The 17,719-nt window shown below is 43.4% G+C and overlaps 2 protein-coding genes across 2 annotated transcripts; both read left to right on the top strand.

Moving 5' to 3' along the window:
• The first annotated feature begins 2,307 nt into the window (after positions 1-2,307).
• LOC149916151 (fatty acyl-CoA hydrolase precursor, medium chain-like) lies at positions 2,308-10,608 on the top strand. Its single transcript, XM_090149347.1, has 13 exons — positions 2,308-2,439; positions 3,107-3,311; positions 4,076-4,220; positions 4,634-4,767; positions 5,093-5,246; positions 5,831-5,932; positions 7,125-7,229; positions 7,855-7,995; positions 8,081-8,167; positions 8,901-9,048; positions 9,270-9,401; positions 9,602-9,674; positions 10,067-10,608. The coding sequence occupies exons 1-13, from the start codon at positions 2,370-2,372 to the stop codon at positions 10,242-10,244; spliced, it is 1,674 nt and encodes a 557-aa protein (XP_090005473.1). The 5' UTR covers positions 2,308-2,369; the 3' UTR covers positions 10,245-10,608.
• A 2,230-nt stretch (positions 10,609-12,838) lies between these two features.
• On the top strand, positions 12,839-17,342 carry PDCD2L (programmed cell death 2 like). The gene is made up of 7 exons (XM_031615335.2): positions 12,839-12,961; positions 13,057-13,220; positions 13,312-13,390; positions 14,123-14,517; positions 15,333-15,446; positions 16,408-16,556; positions 17,196-17,342. Exons 1-7 carry the CDS (start codon positions 12,839-12,841, stop codon positions 17,324-17,326), a joined length of 1,155 nt encoding a protein of 384 aa, XP_031471195.2. The 3' UTR covers positions 17,327-17,342.
• Positions 17,343-17,719: the final 377 nt, after the last annotated feature.

Here is a 17,719-nt window from a genome sequence, read left to right as displayed (position 1 = left end):
ACTTGAATCTAAATGTCTTTGTGGGCTCTCTTTTAGCTATGGGCCCATAAACATGAGATTTGTCTCTATTTTTCAACTACTGAAATCAAGACAGGTAGCAGCACAGTAGGGTGCAGGAGGTAAATGTCATCACATGCCAGCATTTTTCTCACCCGTTTTATGACTTGTGTGTTGTTCATTGATTGAACATAAACTGCAAAATGCTCTCCATTAAAATGAAATTCCAAGCAGCATCCACGAATTCCACTTTGCAGGTATGTAGCACTGTTTCCTGATTCCACTAGTTTAGGTTATGTCCCTTAGAGTAAGGATCTCCACTTTTGCAGAAGTCTAAGTCCAGCTGGTAGATCCTTTGGCCAAAGGCTCTGTAGCCAAGGTGGTAAAGATTTAGACCCATTTTGTTTATTTTATTACGCGAGTTCAGCAGAGTGTACAGATAGCGTGTGCACAGGGAGTAAAGTCAGGATAGCAGCTACCTTTGACCTTCAAGTTGGATACCATGTTCTTTATGGACGGGATGAAAATGGGATAGGGGCTGAGACATTTTGCAGAATGTGTACATGAGCAGAAAAAAGAGAGCGCAGCAGAAAAAGGTTGAAGAGTAAAGCTTGAAAGGCAGAGTAATGAGTGAAGGGGAACAATAAAGCAAACTGGAGTGGGTGGTGCTTTGAGAAACCAGAAAGATCAGAACATAGAACAAAAAAATTGCTTATGGAAATCAATCAGGTTTGCTTCAGCAAAAGGAGAGAGCAATGAGTGCAGTACAGCTATTTGGCCTTATAGCACAGGGTTCCCCCTGTCGTTTGTGGGTTACAGGCTAGTTGGGGCATGCATGCCCATCAGGATGGAAGCCAGCTGTCACAAGCAGGGATTCCTGTAGTTTCACCTTGCGCAGAGCCAGTTTACTAACGCAGGGAACCTCAGCAGTCCAATGTAAGTGGCCACCCTGAGAGAATTTGCAGTGATACTCAACCAGGCAAACAGAGTGCAGAGTTTACTGCTCTGGAGTTTTGCCCTTTGTTTGCAGGAAACATTTATCACACAAATAAGTAGTGGGTAGTTTATGCTAAACGTCCCCAGTATTTGAGCTCCAGGCTCCTGTTTTCAGTTGTTGCCTTTATCTGTGCATACACGGATCAGACAAGAACTTTATGACTAAACGTGCAGAATAAAGACAGCCCAGTTTTCATGGCACGACCTTTACTTTTGAGAAACAGTACAAGAAAAAAAGGCTCTCCAAGAACATCTACGCAGCCTGAAAAAGTCTACCAAGAAGCTCCTGTCTACACTGTTTATGAACTGTGACCAGTCACCAGTTGGGTGCGGAGTAAAGCATCTTTTCTGAACACACAAACAGAGCTTCAGCACACAGGACTGCGTGTGCTTCATACATTGTGTAGAACTAATCTAATCACTGGATTTGGGGCACACATAGCTGAAAAAAAAGTGAGTCACTAAAATAATCTACAGAAGTGCTGTCTCTGGCAACTGAGAATTATTTTCATGACATGTGATTGCAAAACAGGCTTACAAGGGTAAGATCTATTGACGCAGGCCAAAAGAAAAAGAAAAAGAGAAAAAGTAAAAAAAGAGCCAGGAAAACAAAGTCAGAGCCTGGGAACAAAAATCAAACACAGCCACCTAGTTACAGAATGGCAATCTACTTCTATTCAGCACTTTCTTAGTGGTAGATGTGAGTTCACATGGAAGTAAACCCTCCTGATGTCTCAGAGGGATTAAATGTGTTCTTACACTCAAACCCTTGCATACGGCTCCTGTACTGCAGTAATGGAGAAAACCTCTCTTAGCTGTTGCAAAACTCGTGTATGGTGAGATACCAGCTAAACATTTCTGAGTGCACAGGACTGAGTGGCGGGTGGAGCATTGACCCTGCAGGAAAAGCTAGGATTTTTCCTGTATTGCTTTTGTCAAAAAGTATGCATTAGTAGGAGAGTTTTCCTGGTTTGTTCTCTGTGCAGTGAAAGTCAGTGCTGACTTAATTGTTACAGACGGTAATGGTAGCAGTTCTGCAGCAGGAAGAATCTGCTGGTGTTCTGAGGACTGCTTCCAGTGCATTTTTAAGCAAATCCCTGCTGCCTGAAGTTCTGTGAAGAGCAGTCATAAGGAGCCCTAGGCAGCTGGTATGAGACTTGTGGGTTCCCCTATTCCCATGTACGGATAAGCTGCATTACGCTCCCCTTGGAGCAGTGCCATTCTGTCATGACAGTTGTTCAAGGCCGGCCCCGGCCAATTCGGTTCACAGCTTGAGCACTGCTTTTCCTTATCAGTGTTTGTCTTGCGCAACAGCTATTCTTTCAGAGTACTAAAGGCAGTGCACAGAGTCGGGAAGTGTGTGAGCAGGCTGCAGAATGGCAACTGAGAAGAACACGCTGCTGTCCTTGATCCTCACTGCCGGGCTCACAGCACTCGTAGCTACTGGTAAGCTTCCAAAATGTTTTCCACTGAGGTCTGAACAGCAAAGAGCTCTTTGTTTCTCTCTCTGGTCTGCTTTCAGGCATTTGTCTCGTTTTTTTTTTTCATGTGCAGCTAGCAAAAGTAAATTCGTATTGTGAAATTTTGTCTGCTGAGTCAGAGACTCCAATATGCCATGTTTGGTGTTGATTCTGATAAATTTCATACTGAGATTTAAGCAAATCTTACCTGAATGTGTGAGTGCCTGACTGTTTTCAGGTGTGGCAGAAGTTGTTTTTTGTTTGTCTGTAGGTTCTATCCAGATTCCCAAGTGTGTTTTGTGCACTCACAGATCCTTTTCTAGATCAGGAAATGCCTTTTCTTTATGAGGGCAATCCGGTGGACTTTTGAGTAACAACAATCTACCCACGGTTACTGATGCGTGTGGAGAGTAAGCACATGATATGCTGCCGGCACGGTATGGCTGAGGGAGATCATACCTGGGAACACTATCAGAATGAAGGCTGAACTTAAGTCAGCCCCAGCGATTAGCGTTTGTTGAAGGCTTGTGTTTGACAGAGAGTTGTTGAAACAAGCAGAAGGTGCACATTCAGGTAGCCAAAGCTCTTAGAAAGCTGTCAGTTGCTCACTAGGAGACCAATCCGTGATGCGATGTTGTGCACGCAACCCGCAGGGCAAAAAGCAGAGCAACCAGAAGTGGTGACCAAATATGGGACTGCCCGAGGATACCAAATCAAAGTTGATGCGGCTGAGAGGAGCGTAAATGTCTTTCTGGGACTTCCTTTTGCTAAGCCTCCTGTTGGACCACTGAGGTTTTCTGAACCCCAGCCTCCTGAGCCGTGGAAAGGTGTCAGAGATGCCACTTCCTACCCACCAATGTAAGTAAAGCAGGAAGAAAAGCTTTTATGTTCTCAATGATTTTATGTTACCTGCAGTTTGAGCATGCTGGTACTCAGGCTGATCAAAAGCCACAAGGGTAAATTCCTTGGTGTCCTCTCACCTACTCTCAGATCTGCTTCAGTGAATGGATTTCTGAAGAAATCTTTCTAAGCTACTGTTTCATTGAGTGCTCTCTAATAGGCATCACAACTGAGCCAATATGGACCAACACCTGACTGACAGTGTGGTCTTTTGTGAGCATTTGGTTATGTTTTTAAGGTGTGCGGCTTTGAAGCAGAAGCAGAAAGAAGCTGAGAAAAAGTTGGAATAAAATGCTGATGAGTCACATGGTTAACGGGACATGTAAGAAACTCCAGTTGTACTGCTGCCCTGCTTTGCTAACTCTACCCTAATAACTGCAATACAAAGAGCTGCTGAAGTTTCATAATAAGTATTATGCATTTTATTGGAAGTGATTTATAGCTGTATCCATCTGCAACTATACTTCTGTAATGTTCTGAACCATGCAAAACTGTGTTTGTTGTCAAACTGTACTGCTCTGGACTGCTGCCCCTTTTTATAGGCCTTACCATGCAAGCTTAATGGATGAAAACATATTGAGAAACAAAACTTAACAGTGTGTTTTCTGTTGCCAGCGATCGAGAAATGTACCAGAGTTTTGTACTTTGCAAAAAACCCTTCACTCTATAGCTTTGGCATTTTTGTTTTTTTCCATTGATTGTTATTTCTCTTATTTTTTCAGGTGTCTACAGGACAAAGTAACAGGACAGTTTGTTTCAGATCTTGTTAGTACTCGAAAGGAAAAAATTCATCTCCAGATGTCTGAAGATTGCTTATACCTGAATATATATACACCTGTTTCTACAGAAAAACAAGAGAAACTACCGGTAAGGAAAATCATTACAAAACCTCTAGCAGGCTTGATGGCTTCTGTGATTTGATGTGACAGATTGAGCCTCTCCCTGAATCTTCAAACAGCTTTCTGAGAATTACAGTACTTGTACTGCAAACTTGCAACCTGCACAGTATGTGGACTTATTGGCACAGTTTTTAACGATTGACAAATAAAATCTTACTGATTTTTTACATAGGCAGTGCTTGATTTCCTGCAGGGGCACTGGTAAAATTCAAGTATTTAAAGAAATCAGTGCCTGTTGTGAGGCTGCCAGCCTCCAATTTCAAAGACATTGACCATTTCATGAAAGGACTCAAGAGTAAAGCAGCACAAACTAGGATATTGAGTCTGTATCAGAAGGAGCTCTTCCCTGTGCTGAACTGTTTCTGTTTTTTCCCCTTCCAGGTCTTTGTATGGATCCATGGAGGTGCGTTAGTTCTTGGAGCAGCATCATCCTATGATGGCTCAGCATTAGCAGCCTTTGACAACGTGGTTGTTGTGGCAATTCAGTACAGATTGGGTATAGTTGGATACTTTAGGTAAGATATGCTGTCTTTGATTTTGATAAACAATTTCCAAAATGATGTGTGCAAATCCTTTGTGCAAAGGCCCACTTTTGCAAATAAGCTCTCTGTTTCTTAATTACACATGCAACAGTTGGGAGCGACATGCAAGTTCCAGATCTGCTTCAGAGACTGTTCTGGCCTGATTGCTGGTCCAATCTCAACCCTTTCAAGCCAATTCAATTTTAAATTACGTAGAGAGGCTCCTTCACAGCTGATTCCTTATCCTGCACATTGTATTTATCTCAGTGTTGATTTTTTCTCCATCAAGCATTTAATGAAGTCTGTTCTTTCTTTCTAGCACTGGTGATAGGCATGCTCGTGGTAACTGGGGGTATTTGGACCAAGTGGCAGCTCTTCAGTGGATTCAGGAAAATATCATACACTTTGGAGGAGACCCGGGATCTGTCACCATCTGTGGAGAATCTGCAGGGGGAATCAGTGTATCTGCTCTGGTAAGTTCTATCACAGGCATGAATGTTTATTATTTGACAAAAAGAAACCCACTGTCCATGGTCACTCCTAGTACATTAATGAAAAATCTGTGAGAAAAAATGTGTAGCTTTCACACATCATCTCAGTCTGATATACAACGTGATAACAGTGCAGCTTCTGACTGTTGAAAGTGTTCTTTTGTACCTAGATGATGTCATTTGGAACCCTAAATGTTATTTGTCCTCTTCAAATTTGAATGTCTGTTTGCTCCTGACTTCTCTCTTAGAGTTGTTTTTCCCCTTCTGCAGCACAGCCATTCTGCTGGACAGATTTATACTTGATTGATATGTGGCATGCAGTGTTCTTCCATGAAGTCTTGTAAGCAAAGTTTTATGAGAAGGGAAAGGGAAGGCTTGAACTTATCCCTGTTAATGCTGCCAGAGACCTTTGCACAGCAGAACTCTGATCAGAGGCTACAGAGTAACACTCAGATGACATTTTTTTCAAAAAAGGCAGTTTCTGATATTGAAATCCTCTGTCCATGATTAGAATGCATTTCCAGTAATGCTTGTTCTTGTTTCTGGATAGTGCTTTTTTTTTCCAGGTCTTGTCTCCACTGGCAAAGGGCTTGTTCCATAAGGCCATTTCAGAGAGTGGTACTGCAATCAGGCTTTTATTCACTGATAAGCCTGAGGGAGAAGCACAAGTGAGTATTTTGTGGCATATTTCATTTTCAGATAGTTTTGAACATCTTAAATGGTTTATTCCAAAAACTGGATCTAGATTTTTTTTTCTTGTGGAATTTCAGTCACCTTCATAAGACAGTATTCCTGTTTGCAGTAATTCACGTTGAGTGAAACTTTGCTTTCCAAATACCCAAAGATCCTCAGATGTCTGCGTGAAAGCAGAAGAGCGAGGAAGCAAAGAGAGAAGTCAGTGAGTGAGTAGGAAATGCACAGCAGTACACTGTCTGCAGTAATAGTTGAGCTGCTATTTTTGACAGGAAAATGGCACCAGATCCAAATACTGTTCTCTTTCCCTCCCGCCTGGTGCCTGATGTGCTCAAAGGAACAAAACTTTATTCTGCCTAGTTATCGCTAAAAAAGAAGAGCCCAAGTCATCCCAATTTGTCATCTGTGAGAAACAACCTCCAAGAGCTTTGTTTTGCTAACCTGGGATGTAAAGGAGGCAGCATTGCACTGAGGTCTATCTAAGGACAGCTGAGAAATAGCATTACTTCATTCAAAAAGACTATGCATCATTGAGAAGGGTGTAATGTGCTCTTTATTTATCATCTACATGGTGATATTCTATGTATGCATTACTCTAACTACCTTATGCCATCCAGACTTCTCAGCCCTACTTGTTACATACCAGAACAACTGCCTTGATCTGTTAGTGAATGGAGATATTCTGGAGGAGTTGCTTTTGTCTTTCTGTTCAGCCCACAATAAAAGATTCCTGTCTTGGCATTTACAGCTGAAATACTTCTGGTGTTGATGGTCCTTTCTGCAACATTGATCTCTCCCCCTTAGAGTTGTTTTTTCCCGATCTGCAGCTCTGTCAGTCTGCTGGATGTATTTATACTTGATTCATATCTGGTACGTTCACCATAGGCATGCATGTTTATTAATTCTCTAAAAAACCCCATGTCCACGATCACTCTTAGTACATTAATGAAAAATCAGTGAGAAAAAAGGGGTGGCTTTCGGGTAAACCACACATCACCTCAGTCTGATATACATTGTGATAACAGTGCAGCTTCTGACTGTTGAAAGTGTTCTTTTTGTACCCCCTGCACTCTCTGGACTCCAGACTCAGTGGCACATAGAGCCCTTGTAGGGAAAGTATAAGGAAAATTAGTAAATGCGAATGTGACTCATTTATATTGATTGCAGAGAATTGCTGCTGCATCTGGCTGTGAAAAATCCAGTTCTGCTGCTCTGGTTGAATGCTTAAGAGGAAAAACAGAGGAAGAGATAGAACAGATAACTCTAAAAATGGTAGGTGAAATTATACATTGTATATGAGGGGCATTTCAAATTTGATCGTAACAGAGCGTGCTAAGTATGTCCTGTAATATTGAGAGAACTTGAAGTCTATCTAACATCTGCCCTTCTTTACGTTTTCAGGTAGGACAATATTGCAGATATGCTATACCTCATCTGAAAAATGTGAACAGGCTCCTCTTTAACTCTGCCTGGGCATTGAGCTACATGTGTTTCACTGCCAGGTTCTGTCAAGGGAAGAGACAAGAGTATGAGTCAGAGTTTCTCCTGAGAAACTGAACATTACTTAACATCATAACTATGTCCTTCTCTAAATCTCTTATCACAGTGCTAGCTTCCCTTTTCCTTTGCAGATTCAACTCAGAAGTTGGTTATCCCCTCACAGCATCACACGTTCACAGTAGGATTGCGCTTGCTAAGAGCACTTGTAAACTTAATGTAACCTACATTTCGTGAATACTTATGATATGATGCCAATATGAACAAATCTTCTATGGTTCAAATATCTATTGAGGAAAATTACCTGTATTTTCACCTTATTTGTTTTGCTTTGAAAATACTGTAGAAATGAAGCAACATTTATGTAAATCATTCTGCCTTTTGTTTGTTTTTTTTTCAGCCAGCTACGCACATCAGTGCCTGTGTGGATGGTGTATTTCTTCCAAAGAGTCCCAGGCAATTACTGTCTGAAAAAGCAATCAATGCAATCCCATATATAGTAGGAATAACTAACTGTGAATTTGGATGGGGCCTTCCTAAAGTAAGAAACTTGTAGTGGTTTTATTCAGATATACGTTTGTGAATATAAGATTGCCCCCTAAATATATAATCTCTTTGTCATGAAGATGATGAAATTTCCTGATTTTACACACGGTCTGGACAAAGAAGTTGCATATCAAGTGCTAAAGAACTTATTAGAGTCATCATTTGAGGTAAGAGACCATTTCCAGAATAACCCAGTGCTACTTCTTCAGTAGGATAATTCAGTATTCATGTTTATGAAGCTTCACATGGAGACTAGAAAGGATACCTCGGAATACCTATAATGCCACCAGAAGACCTGCGTGTAGACATGGGAGGTTTTGCTTCCCTGTGTTTTACAAAGCTCTCAGCCTTCTGGTTGCTTTGTGCTCTCCTGAAACTAGAAAACTTAAAAAATTGCAGATTAATAGGTAAGAATGAAGAAGTTGATAAACATAGCCGATACTTGTAAAGGATCATGTAGAGCCACAGGAATCTATCATAATCTGGGGATGGCAGAGCCTAGGGTTTTTCTGAAAGAGAGTAAGTTATGGCCGATTGCAGCAAGAAATGGATCTTATGAAATGCAGCAGGATTTCATTTCTCTTACGAGGGTTGTTTCCACAAGAGGAAGAACACAGTTCTGTATCTATCTCTTAGCATCACCAGTCGCTATTTATCTAATGGCATTTGAGGACACCCCTTTTGATCTTTCCAATCTCTTCTCCCTAAGAACATCTATGTTAGGTAAAGGTGCACCACTGTGAACTGTGAGGTCTGCTTGGGTGCAGCAGGGGATTTTTTCTGAAGGATGGTAATGTTTGGAGTCTAGCCAGAGACATGGAGGTGGCACTCTCAGTTTACACTATTACTCATTTTAGTATTTGTTGTCATTATGAAAAGTACCTTTCTTGTTTATTTCAGAGTTTTACTTCTGACATGGTTGATCTTGTATTCAGTGAATACATAGGGAAAGCAGAGAGCCGTGCTCAGGTGCGAGATGGCCTTCTTGATGCAATAGGAGATCACATGTTTGTTTTCTCTGCCATTGAAGTGGCTAGATACCATAGAGGTGAGTCTCTAATTCAGCATCTATTCAAACAAATGTTATCTTCCATGAGTGTGCATGAGTGTGTCTGTGGACTTTATGTATGTATCACACTTTGCTATCAGAAGAACTGCTAGTGTTTTATTTTGTCAAAATAGCTTGTGGTGAAATGCATTATCATCAATGCAAATGCATTTGGCCCTTGCAATACTAGCATTCTCATTCTTAATTTTATTTTCTGTTAGATGCTGGCCACCCAGTCTACTTTTATGAATTTCAGCATCGACCAAGCTCAGCTGCAGGTGTCGTACCAGAGTTTGTAAAAGCAGATCATGGAAGTGAGATTGCCTTTGTGTTTGGAAAGCCGTTCTTAGCTGGTGATGTATCTGTGTTTGCAAAACAATTCTTTTTATATCAACATTGCTATTAATTTTACTCACCTAAGCATTTTCAGAATATAATTTTTTTTAGAAATAATAGAATCCATTGCTTCTTTGCCATGGAATTGGTTGGACTACTGTTTTTTTTTTTTTGATTATTGATCTTGAATATTGCCATTTCTTCTCTCACTTTGCAGGGAATGCTACAGAGGAAGAAAATAAACTTAGCAGAACTGTTATGAAGTACTGGACTAACTTTGCTAGAAACGGGTGAGATCCATAGTGCTAACTGCAGTTCTAGTTTTGTCTGTGTCGCCTGAAGCACAGCAGCAGCATGGTAGCTCCTGTAAATGTGGCAGAGTCTAAGATAAGCACTGAAACCAATAGTTTCTCTTCTTGATGATTGCAAGAAAAGCTCTGGAAATCCAATCTGAAATAAAATCCAAGAGCTATTTGGATCTGCAGCGGAGGATTAGATCCCAGAGTAATGGCAAACATTATTACACGTTTGCTGTTCCAGTGATGGGCATTTTGATAAAATCATCCATCAGTTCAGGTTCTAGAATCGTGCAGTCGGAGCTCCTGTTAGTCTTCTGGAACGATCTCAGGTTGAGAAGTCAGAGCACAAATGGAGAGGTAACTTTTCACTTTTGTGTTTCCAGGAATCCCAATGGGGAAGGCTTGGTACATTGGCCTCAGTATGATCTGGATGAAAGATACCTGGAAATAGACCTCATACAAAAGGCAGCAAAGAAACTGAAAGAAGACAAAATGGAGTTTTGGGTACAGCTCACAGGACAGATGAGGAGTGAAAGAAGGAGAGAACACACAGATTTGTGAGAGCTGTAGAGGAAACAGTTTCCTTGTAAAACCTGAAGTCAAAATTAATTTGTCAGAATGCAGATTTTAATCTTGATTTTCTACTCACTAATATGTAAATTGTTGTCATGATCCCAGTGAAAGGAGAGAATCAAGGGAAGTGCAAAATGTTCATGGAAATTAAAATCAATGATGAAGCGAGCAGATAAAAATAAAGAGTCCTTCAGGCTCAAAGAGACTATACTATCTGACACTCCTACCACCTCTTTCCACTTACTTTTAGTGGAAACAGCTTGAGAGGAGGAGAGCATCCATCAGAAAAGTGTCATGAGATCACTTGTGTTTTCCTCTTCTGTAAATTGTTTCAAATACATTGTACTTCTGATTTTTGGAACGTATTTTCTTTCACATAATTTAGGTTGATTCCAAGAGAGTGTTGTGAAAGCCACTAACAAGTCTGAACAAAGAAATTCTACTAAAGTGCAAACTGATAACCACTGGGGATTCTTTCTTCCCTTGTGTAGACTGGACAGGATGGCAGGCTTGGGATGCCTCTCTTTGAAGTCTGCAGTAGCTAAGGCCTGCCCAGCCATGGGGCTGCCTGTCATGGGCATAAAATCTGTATGTGATGGAGGCACTGGGCTGCAAAGAAGACAGGCACTTCTCTATTTCTGTAATTTATTATTTCTCAGCTGTCCAGTGAGTGACATGGAAGACCAAGGAGCTCTGTGCAGCGAGGTGGCCTCTGCTTTCAAGCTGCCCAATTCCGAACAGGGTACTTTGCTTAGGAAGCTAAGCTGCAGAGGATGTGTGGTCTGCACACAGAAACCTTCCACTGAGTTCAGGGCCCAAGCATACGTGTGCTGTTTGTTAAAGGAACAGCTTGCATAATCATTAAGACTTCCCTGCTGATGTGCATGAGGTCTTTTGGCATCAGGTTACACACCTTCTGAGTGAGAGCTGGCTGGTCATCTGGATCTTGCTGCCCCAAAGCGTGGAGGAAGAAAGAGGAGAACAAAAACTGACCTTGTGATGCAGCAGAGCAACAGCTGTTCAAAGCGTCTGGCCTGGCACTGGTGTGGATGAAGATCACTCACTCGAGCAGTTCATAGAATCACAGAATGGCTGAAGTTGGACCTTAAAGATCACCTCATTCCAACTCCCCTGGCAGTAGGGCTGCCACCCACAGATCAGGCTGCCCAGGTCCCCATCCAGCAGGGCTTTCAGTGCCTCCAGAGATGGGACATCCACGGCTTCTCTGGGCAGCCTGTGCCAGTTCCTCATCACCCTCTGAGTAAAGAATTTCTTCCTAACACCTAACCTAAATCTCCCCTATTGTAGTTTAAAGCCTTTCCCCCTTTTCTTGTCCCTACTAGATGGTGTAAAATGTTGTGCAACAGGGCAGCGCTTTCAGGAGAGAGACAGTTGGTGGTTACAAGGTTTCTTTAGATTGGCTTGCAATATCACAAACCACTTTTGCAGGTTACCTAGCTCCAGTCAGCAGCATTTGCTGATATATAAGATCAAGAGAGGATTTGTTACATCACAGAATCACAGAATTGTAGGGGTTGGAAGGGACCTCCAGAGATCATTGAGTCCAACCCCCTGCCAAAGCAGGATCCCCACACCAGGTCGCACAGGTAGGCGTCCAGGCAGGTCTTGAATATCTCCAGAGAAGGAGACTCCACAACCTCCCTGTGCAGCCTGTTCCAGTGCTCCGTCACCTCACCATAAAGAAGTTCTTGCGCACATTGGTGCGGAACTTCTTATACTCCAGTTTTCGGCCATTTCCCCTTGTCCTGTCTCCACATACCGCTGAAAAGAGTCTGGCCTTGACATCAGCCTAAGTCTGACCCTGGAGTACCTTTCCCTTGGGTTTCCTTTTAGTTCCACTCAATCAAGGCCTTACCCAATTTTAGAAAAACCTGTTTTCTTTGGCCCCGGTAAGGAGTGATAGTTACAGCATCTCAGCTGCGAGGGCAGTGAGCCTCACTGCAGTCCGATGGCTGTGCCTGCGCCATCTGCACTGAGAACAACGTGAGGTCTTGTTTCTTCCCCTCCAGATTTAACATCACAGCATAATAAGCTGGCTCTTGGAGCACGGAAGCAGCGTTGAGGAGGTATGACATGTCCAACATACGACTAGACAGGTGCGTTCTGTAAAGCCCTGCTTTCGAGTAACCAAGATATTTAATAACTTTAAAAACATGAGCGTTGGCAAAGTCTGCTTGTGCTCGAGTGAAGGTATCTACGTCATTTGCAAAGTGCTAATTGCTTCATGTAGCCTGAGATAACTCGAAGGATGTACGGTTTTAATGATTATCGAGGAGACATTGTGCGGGACCGCCTTAGACTAAGCCGGTGCGGGTAGGCGGGTCGCTCCGAGGCGACGGGAATCACGGCCGGAGGGCCGCGCCGCTCTCTGAGCGCAGCCGCAGCTTCGGCGCCGAACGCGCCGGCTTCCGTGCTGCCCGCGGGCACGCGCCGCGAGATGGCGGCCGCCTCGGGAGGGCGCGCGCGCCCCCTGCCGCCCGGCGTGGCCCCTCAGCGGGAGGCGCTCCCCGCCGGGACGCGTGTCCGCCGGCGGCCGCCGTAGGGCGCGGAGCGGCGCTGCCATGGCGGCGGCGGCGGCGGGGCCGCCGGTGCTGCTGGGGCTCCGCGACGTCGCCGTGGTGGGGCCGTGCCGGGACGGCGGGCAGCCCCCGGGCTGGGCCACCAACAAGCTGGGCGGCCGCGCGGTACGGGGCGGGGGGTGCCGGGGTGCTCGCCCCGATGGGGCTCCGCGGCCCGGCCCTCCCGCGGCGCCGAGCGCTGAGCGCTGTGTGTGTTTCAGGACGCGCTGCCCTCCGTGCGCCCGGGCTGCCCCCGCTGCGGGGCGTGCGGCGCGGCGCTGGCGCACCTGGTGCAGGTGTACTGCCCGCTGGGCGAGTCTCCCTTCCACCGCCTCGCCAACGTCTTCGCCTGCGCCGGGAGCGGCTGCTGGGGGCGACCCCAGAGGTGAGGGCGCGGGGCCGCGCGCGAGGGGCGGCTGGGAAGCGCCGTTACCCAGCGCGTTTGTTTGTGTTCTCTCTCACATGTCGGGCCGAAGCTGGAAGGTGCTGCGCTCCCAGAGCTTGGAGGCACGAGGACGGGAGGCGCGGGGCTGCGACTTGAAGCCGGCTGGCCAGGTACGGCCGGCGCTGCCCTGGGGTCTGGCTAACGGTGGGCAGCGTGAGGCGCGGGGCTCAGGGGCTCCGTGTGCTTGGCGCTGCCCGTACCTGTGTGAGCGGCACGAACGTATCCGCCAACGGCCCTCACATCCGTGTGCGGGGTCGGGGCTCCGTGGTCAGGGTGGTGGTCGCGGTTACAGCAGGTATTTGCTGTCAGAATTTCAGGAATTTCTACCTTTGAAGCCTTACTGGAGCGTTTGCTTGGGATGGTTGGAGGAGGAGCGTTGCTTCCACGTGAATGCTGTCAGGCAGGGAGAGTGCTGATTCAGCCAGGATATTTACACTTGCAGTAGTTTGGTCTGTGGCTTTGTATTCCTGTTAAAATGGGGTAAATTTGTTTTATTTCTTCGTATTCCACTCTTTGAGCTTAGTGCAGCGCAGTTACTGGTTCAGAGAAATATCCAAGCTGGCTTCCTGCAGTCATGCCAGCAACAGGGTAATGGCGATGCAGCGCATCAAGCAAGCAGCCATTGCATTATTGCACCATTTCCCCAGTCTGACGCGGTTTTTTGCCATAAGTGTGCTGCTGTGAGAAGCAAACATGGATATGCTGGTACCTGGCGTTGAGAGGGGATGGGCAACATAACACTAAGCACGAGATTAAGGTTTTCTTTCTCTTATTCTGTATCGCAGTGACACCGCATCAGTGCGGTCAGCCTTGAAAATGTTTCTCTTCTCCCTCCCTCGCAGAAAGAAGAATGTAACTTTTCTGCAAAGGACTGGTGTGCTGAGGCAGACGACTGGGGAGGCTGCGGCGGAGCAGAGTCTTCCATATGTGCCCTTCAGATGTTGGGCCTAAATGCAGGGATGAGCAGCTCTGCATCTGGAGAAGCACAGTGTGTGTCACAGCTCCAAGAGCTTCGCTTGTCTGAAGCTGCAGATGTGTCAGGTCCCCTAAATACAGACCTCCTACTCAGGGAGGAGATGGTAATGGCCACTTCGGCTCCCGTGTTCCACTCCTATTACATTAGTGTTGTGGATGAGGCAGACTATGCTGGTTTCCTTGATACAGATCATGCAAATAAACTATTGAAAGAGTATCAGCAGAGAGAGGGTGTTGATCTGGAACATTTGCTGTCAGAAAGGTAAGAACCTGTTTGAACCTCATGCTGAAGCTGAAGGGATTGTGTAGTTCAATTTGTACTGAGTGATGAACTAAGTCTAGTTCTCAGTAGATCTGAATACGTTCATAACTGACTCCTTCAGGAAGCAATTGTATGTAGGATGTTGCAGGAAACACATAACATTGTACCTGTTTTCTCCAGTTTGGAAATTTTGAGTTACACACTGCTGCATCTATTTCTGAGTGACTGAGCAGCTGGAATCCCCTTGGGATCCAGACAGAGCAGTGTACCTTCAGTCTATGTAACCAAACCAGTGTGGTTTGAACAAAATCTTATGCTATGTTTTATGAGTTCATATTGTGACATTTGGACATTCCTCTTTTTTTTTCCTTTATAATGCTACAGGTTTTGTTATTCTGGTTGCATTTTTAAGAGCTGAGAAGCTCAGGGATTTCGACTAGAGACTGGGATGATGACTGCAGTTAGTTAGACTCAGGGTTTTTGATAAAGAAGTGGTCAGGAAAACAATTTCTGGGTGTAGGTGCTGAAAGTATTTCTGATTTTAACATAGGTGACCACACCGAGCTTTAGGTATAAGCAGGTATCTGATGGATATGAATGTCTTATCATAGTTTGAAACACCGTTGGCAACAGATAGTGGACCTAGAAGCAGAATGTTCTGCTGCGAGCTGGAACAGTGACTACATCTTAATTTAATGTTTGGCTTTTTTTCTGTGTGTATAAATTTAATGTGAGTATCTATTAATTGGAATGTATTTAAAGCATGCCTATTGTACTGAATTTGAATTTTTGGTTTATTCCTTTTTCTCTCGTAGTTTTGCTGGTAAAGATAATAATGAGAAGTATGAGAAAAGTGAAGTTAGAAGTGGGGACCACACGTTCCATAAATTTATGAAAAGAATATCTGTCTGTCCAGAACAGATTTTAAGGTATGTTGATCAGCTGGTAGTAACAGGCAGAGACAGCACTTAGACGGAGGCTGTCAGTAAATAAAAATAAACAATTTAATTGAATATATTTACTTATTTTTCTTAATTGAAAAACTTGCTAAGTTTTGATTACATACTTCCAAGGCTATCTCCTCCTCTGAAGTTTTGTAATCTTGTTGTTACTGCTTATGGCTCAGTCTTTGGGATGTCAATGAAGTAAGAAATTACTCTTTTTAAAGTCTGAGGTCCTTTGCAGCTTACGACTACACCCAGTGACCATGCTGAATGGCTTGCTCTTCTTAGAACAAAAGTGAGTTTAATCTCAGAGAAAACTTCAAAAAGGAGAAGCTATTTCTGAGTGAGAGTGTATCAAAGTGTTCAAATCCTAACTTATTTGTAGTACCAGATAATACAATTTTCATGAATTGTACAAGCATTAGTTTGTAACTTCTTTAATCCAGAGAGTTGGATGCAACCTACCTGCTCGAGCTGTCGCAGTGTAGTGGCAGAACTTTTGTCTGCCAGGTTTCCAGAACTAGGAGAAACTGGCAGCTTTTTGATGAGGAAGTAAAGTTTGAGGGGTAGGTTATGCAGACAGGAAACGTTAGAAACATCCATTACTTAACTATCAAATATTATACAGAACATTTACTAATATAAGTAAATGTGCGAGTAACATTTTAAGAAAACTTTTTTTTTAAGAATCCCCTGCAGGTATAGTTGGTATAATTGAGTCAAGTTTAACATGCTTTGGAGGTGTCAATTTAAACCATTTACCCCGTTAGATCCATCTCTTTCCTTAAGACTTTGTAAGTGTTGACCTTTCACTGTTCCCTTTCCTATCTAATTTCTGTTGAGTGACTCATCTGAAGCATAGGCAGATGGCTGGCTGCTAACAATGTGGGTTTTTTTCCTAGTTACTTGAGATACAAAAAATAATTTTTTTCTTGTTTTCTCTTAGATACTCTTGGGGTGGTCAGCCTTTGTTCATAACTTGTCCTCCAGCCAACTTTGACAACAGTATTCCAGCCTGCAGTAACTGTGGAAGCAACAGAATATTCGAGTTTCAGCTTATGCCAGCACTGGTCAGCATGCTGCGGGGTGATGCAGGTATTGACTTTGGACTTAGCTGAAAGAGTATTAGAAATATATTGATAAGGTTCAATAAAGTGTAATTTGGATTGTTTCTTGTTAACCGTAGGCACTGGTGTGCTTAACTATAGTGGTCATAGAACTACGTAGGTTACAAATAGATGCATATATGCACCTAGATTATGGATATAATGTTTCCATTATAGATTACACTAAGCAAATGGGAGCTCTTCCATTCGACTTCATGTGCTTCCTGATGTACTTTTATAACAGCAGTGTAGATAATGCTGTGACTTTGGTAGTGATTATCTTTATTGCCTATTAAATGAGAGCATACCTCCCGTACTAAAGGAGAAAGGGGGCATTGGAACTTGATGATCCTTGAGGTCCCTTCCAATCCAAGCCATTCTGTGTTTCTATGAAATAAGGCCTCAGAAAATAATAAATATTGCCATGTAAGATTGCAGGCACCTAAGAAACTCTTTGAAAATTCTCAGTCATGCTGCTTTAAAATTTCTGAAATAAGAAAATGTATATGGGAGGCTGAATGTGGACAAATGTGTTTTGGATTGGAAGGTTGAACTGCAGTGATAAGCAGTAGCCACTAATTGAAGCATTCCTCTAATATGTTACGTACCTTTATTGTTTTGTTTTTAGATCTGTCTGTGGAATTTGGGACTGTTATAGTTTATACATGTGAGCGAAGCTGTTGGCCAGCAAATCAACAAACTCCTCTGGAAGAGTTTATTTTTGTACAAGAAGACCCTGACCAGAAATTATTTAAATAAATTGTATTTCTCTTCATAGGTGGAAAGTCTGTTCTTTGTTGTTTTGTTTTGCTTTATTTTTTTGCTGCAGTTGAAAGTATGTGGTTATGCGACAGTTTTCCTCAAATGTGGTGGAAAATGGCATTCATTTGTTGGCATGGTGCTTATTTCCTAGAATAACTGACGTATAAGCATGGCTGCAAAATGTGGCAACAAAAAACTTGCTTTGTTTAAAGAGGCAATTCTAAGTGGAGATTATTTTGGGATTATTGTTATATTTTTAAAAGCTTGGGGAAGAAAATAAAGGAAAAAGGCTGCCTAATTGCACTTAGTTATGCTGCTGGTGATCGTCAATCAAGTGGGATCCAGTTTTTAGAAACTACTAGCAGTGAGAAGCTTAATATAAGTATTTAA

The sequence above is a fragment of the Phasianus colchicus genome, chromosome 13, assembly GCF_987193195.1.
Source record: "Phasianus colchicus chromosome 13, bPhaCol1.hap1.1, whole genome shotgun sequence".
Lineage (NCBI taxonomy): Eukaryota > Metazoa > Chordata > Aves > Galliformes > Phasianidae > Phasianus > Phasianus colchicus.
This window is presented reverse-complemented; position numbering and strand designations above follow the sequence as displayed.

Excerpts from the sequence above, each read along its gene's own strand:
- PDCD2L (XM_031615335.2), top strand. The coding sequence starts at position 12,839 with ATGGCGGCGGCGGCGGCGGGGCCGCCGGTGCTGCTGGGGCTCCGCGAC. Across the intron at positions 13,221-13,311 it reads TGCTGGGGGCGACCCCAGAG|CTGGAAGGTGCTGCGCTCCC; the intron begins GTGAGGGCGCGG and ends GTCGGGCCGAAG. Across the intron at positions 14,518-15,332 it reads GAACATTTGCTGTCAGAAAG|TTTTGCTGGTAAAGATAATA; the intron begins GTAAGAACCTGT and ends TTTCTCTCGTAG.
- LOC149916151 (XM_090149347.1), top strand. The coding sequence starts at position 2,370 with ATGGCAACTGAGAAGAACACGCTGCTGTCCTTGATCCTCACTGCCGGG. Across the intron at positions 2,440-3,106 it reads CACAGCACTCGTAGCTACTG|GGCAAAAAGCAGAGCAACCA; the intron begins GTAAGCTTCCAA and ends CGCAACCCGCAG. Across the intron at positions 4,221-4,633 it reads AAAAACAAGAGAAACTACCG|GTCTTTGTATGGATCCATGG; the intron begins GTAAGGAAAATC and ends TTCCCCTTCCAG.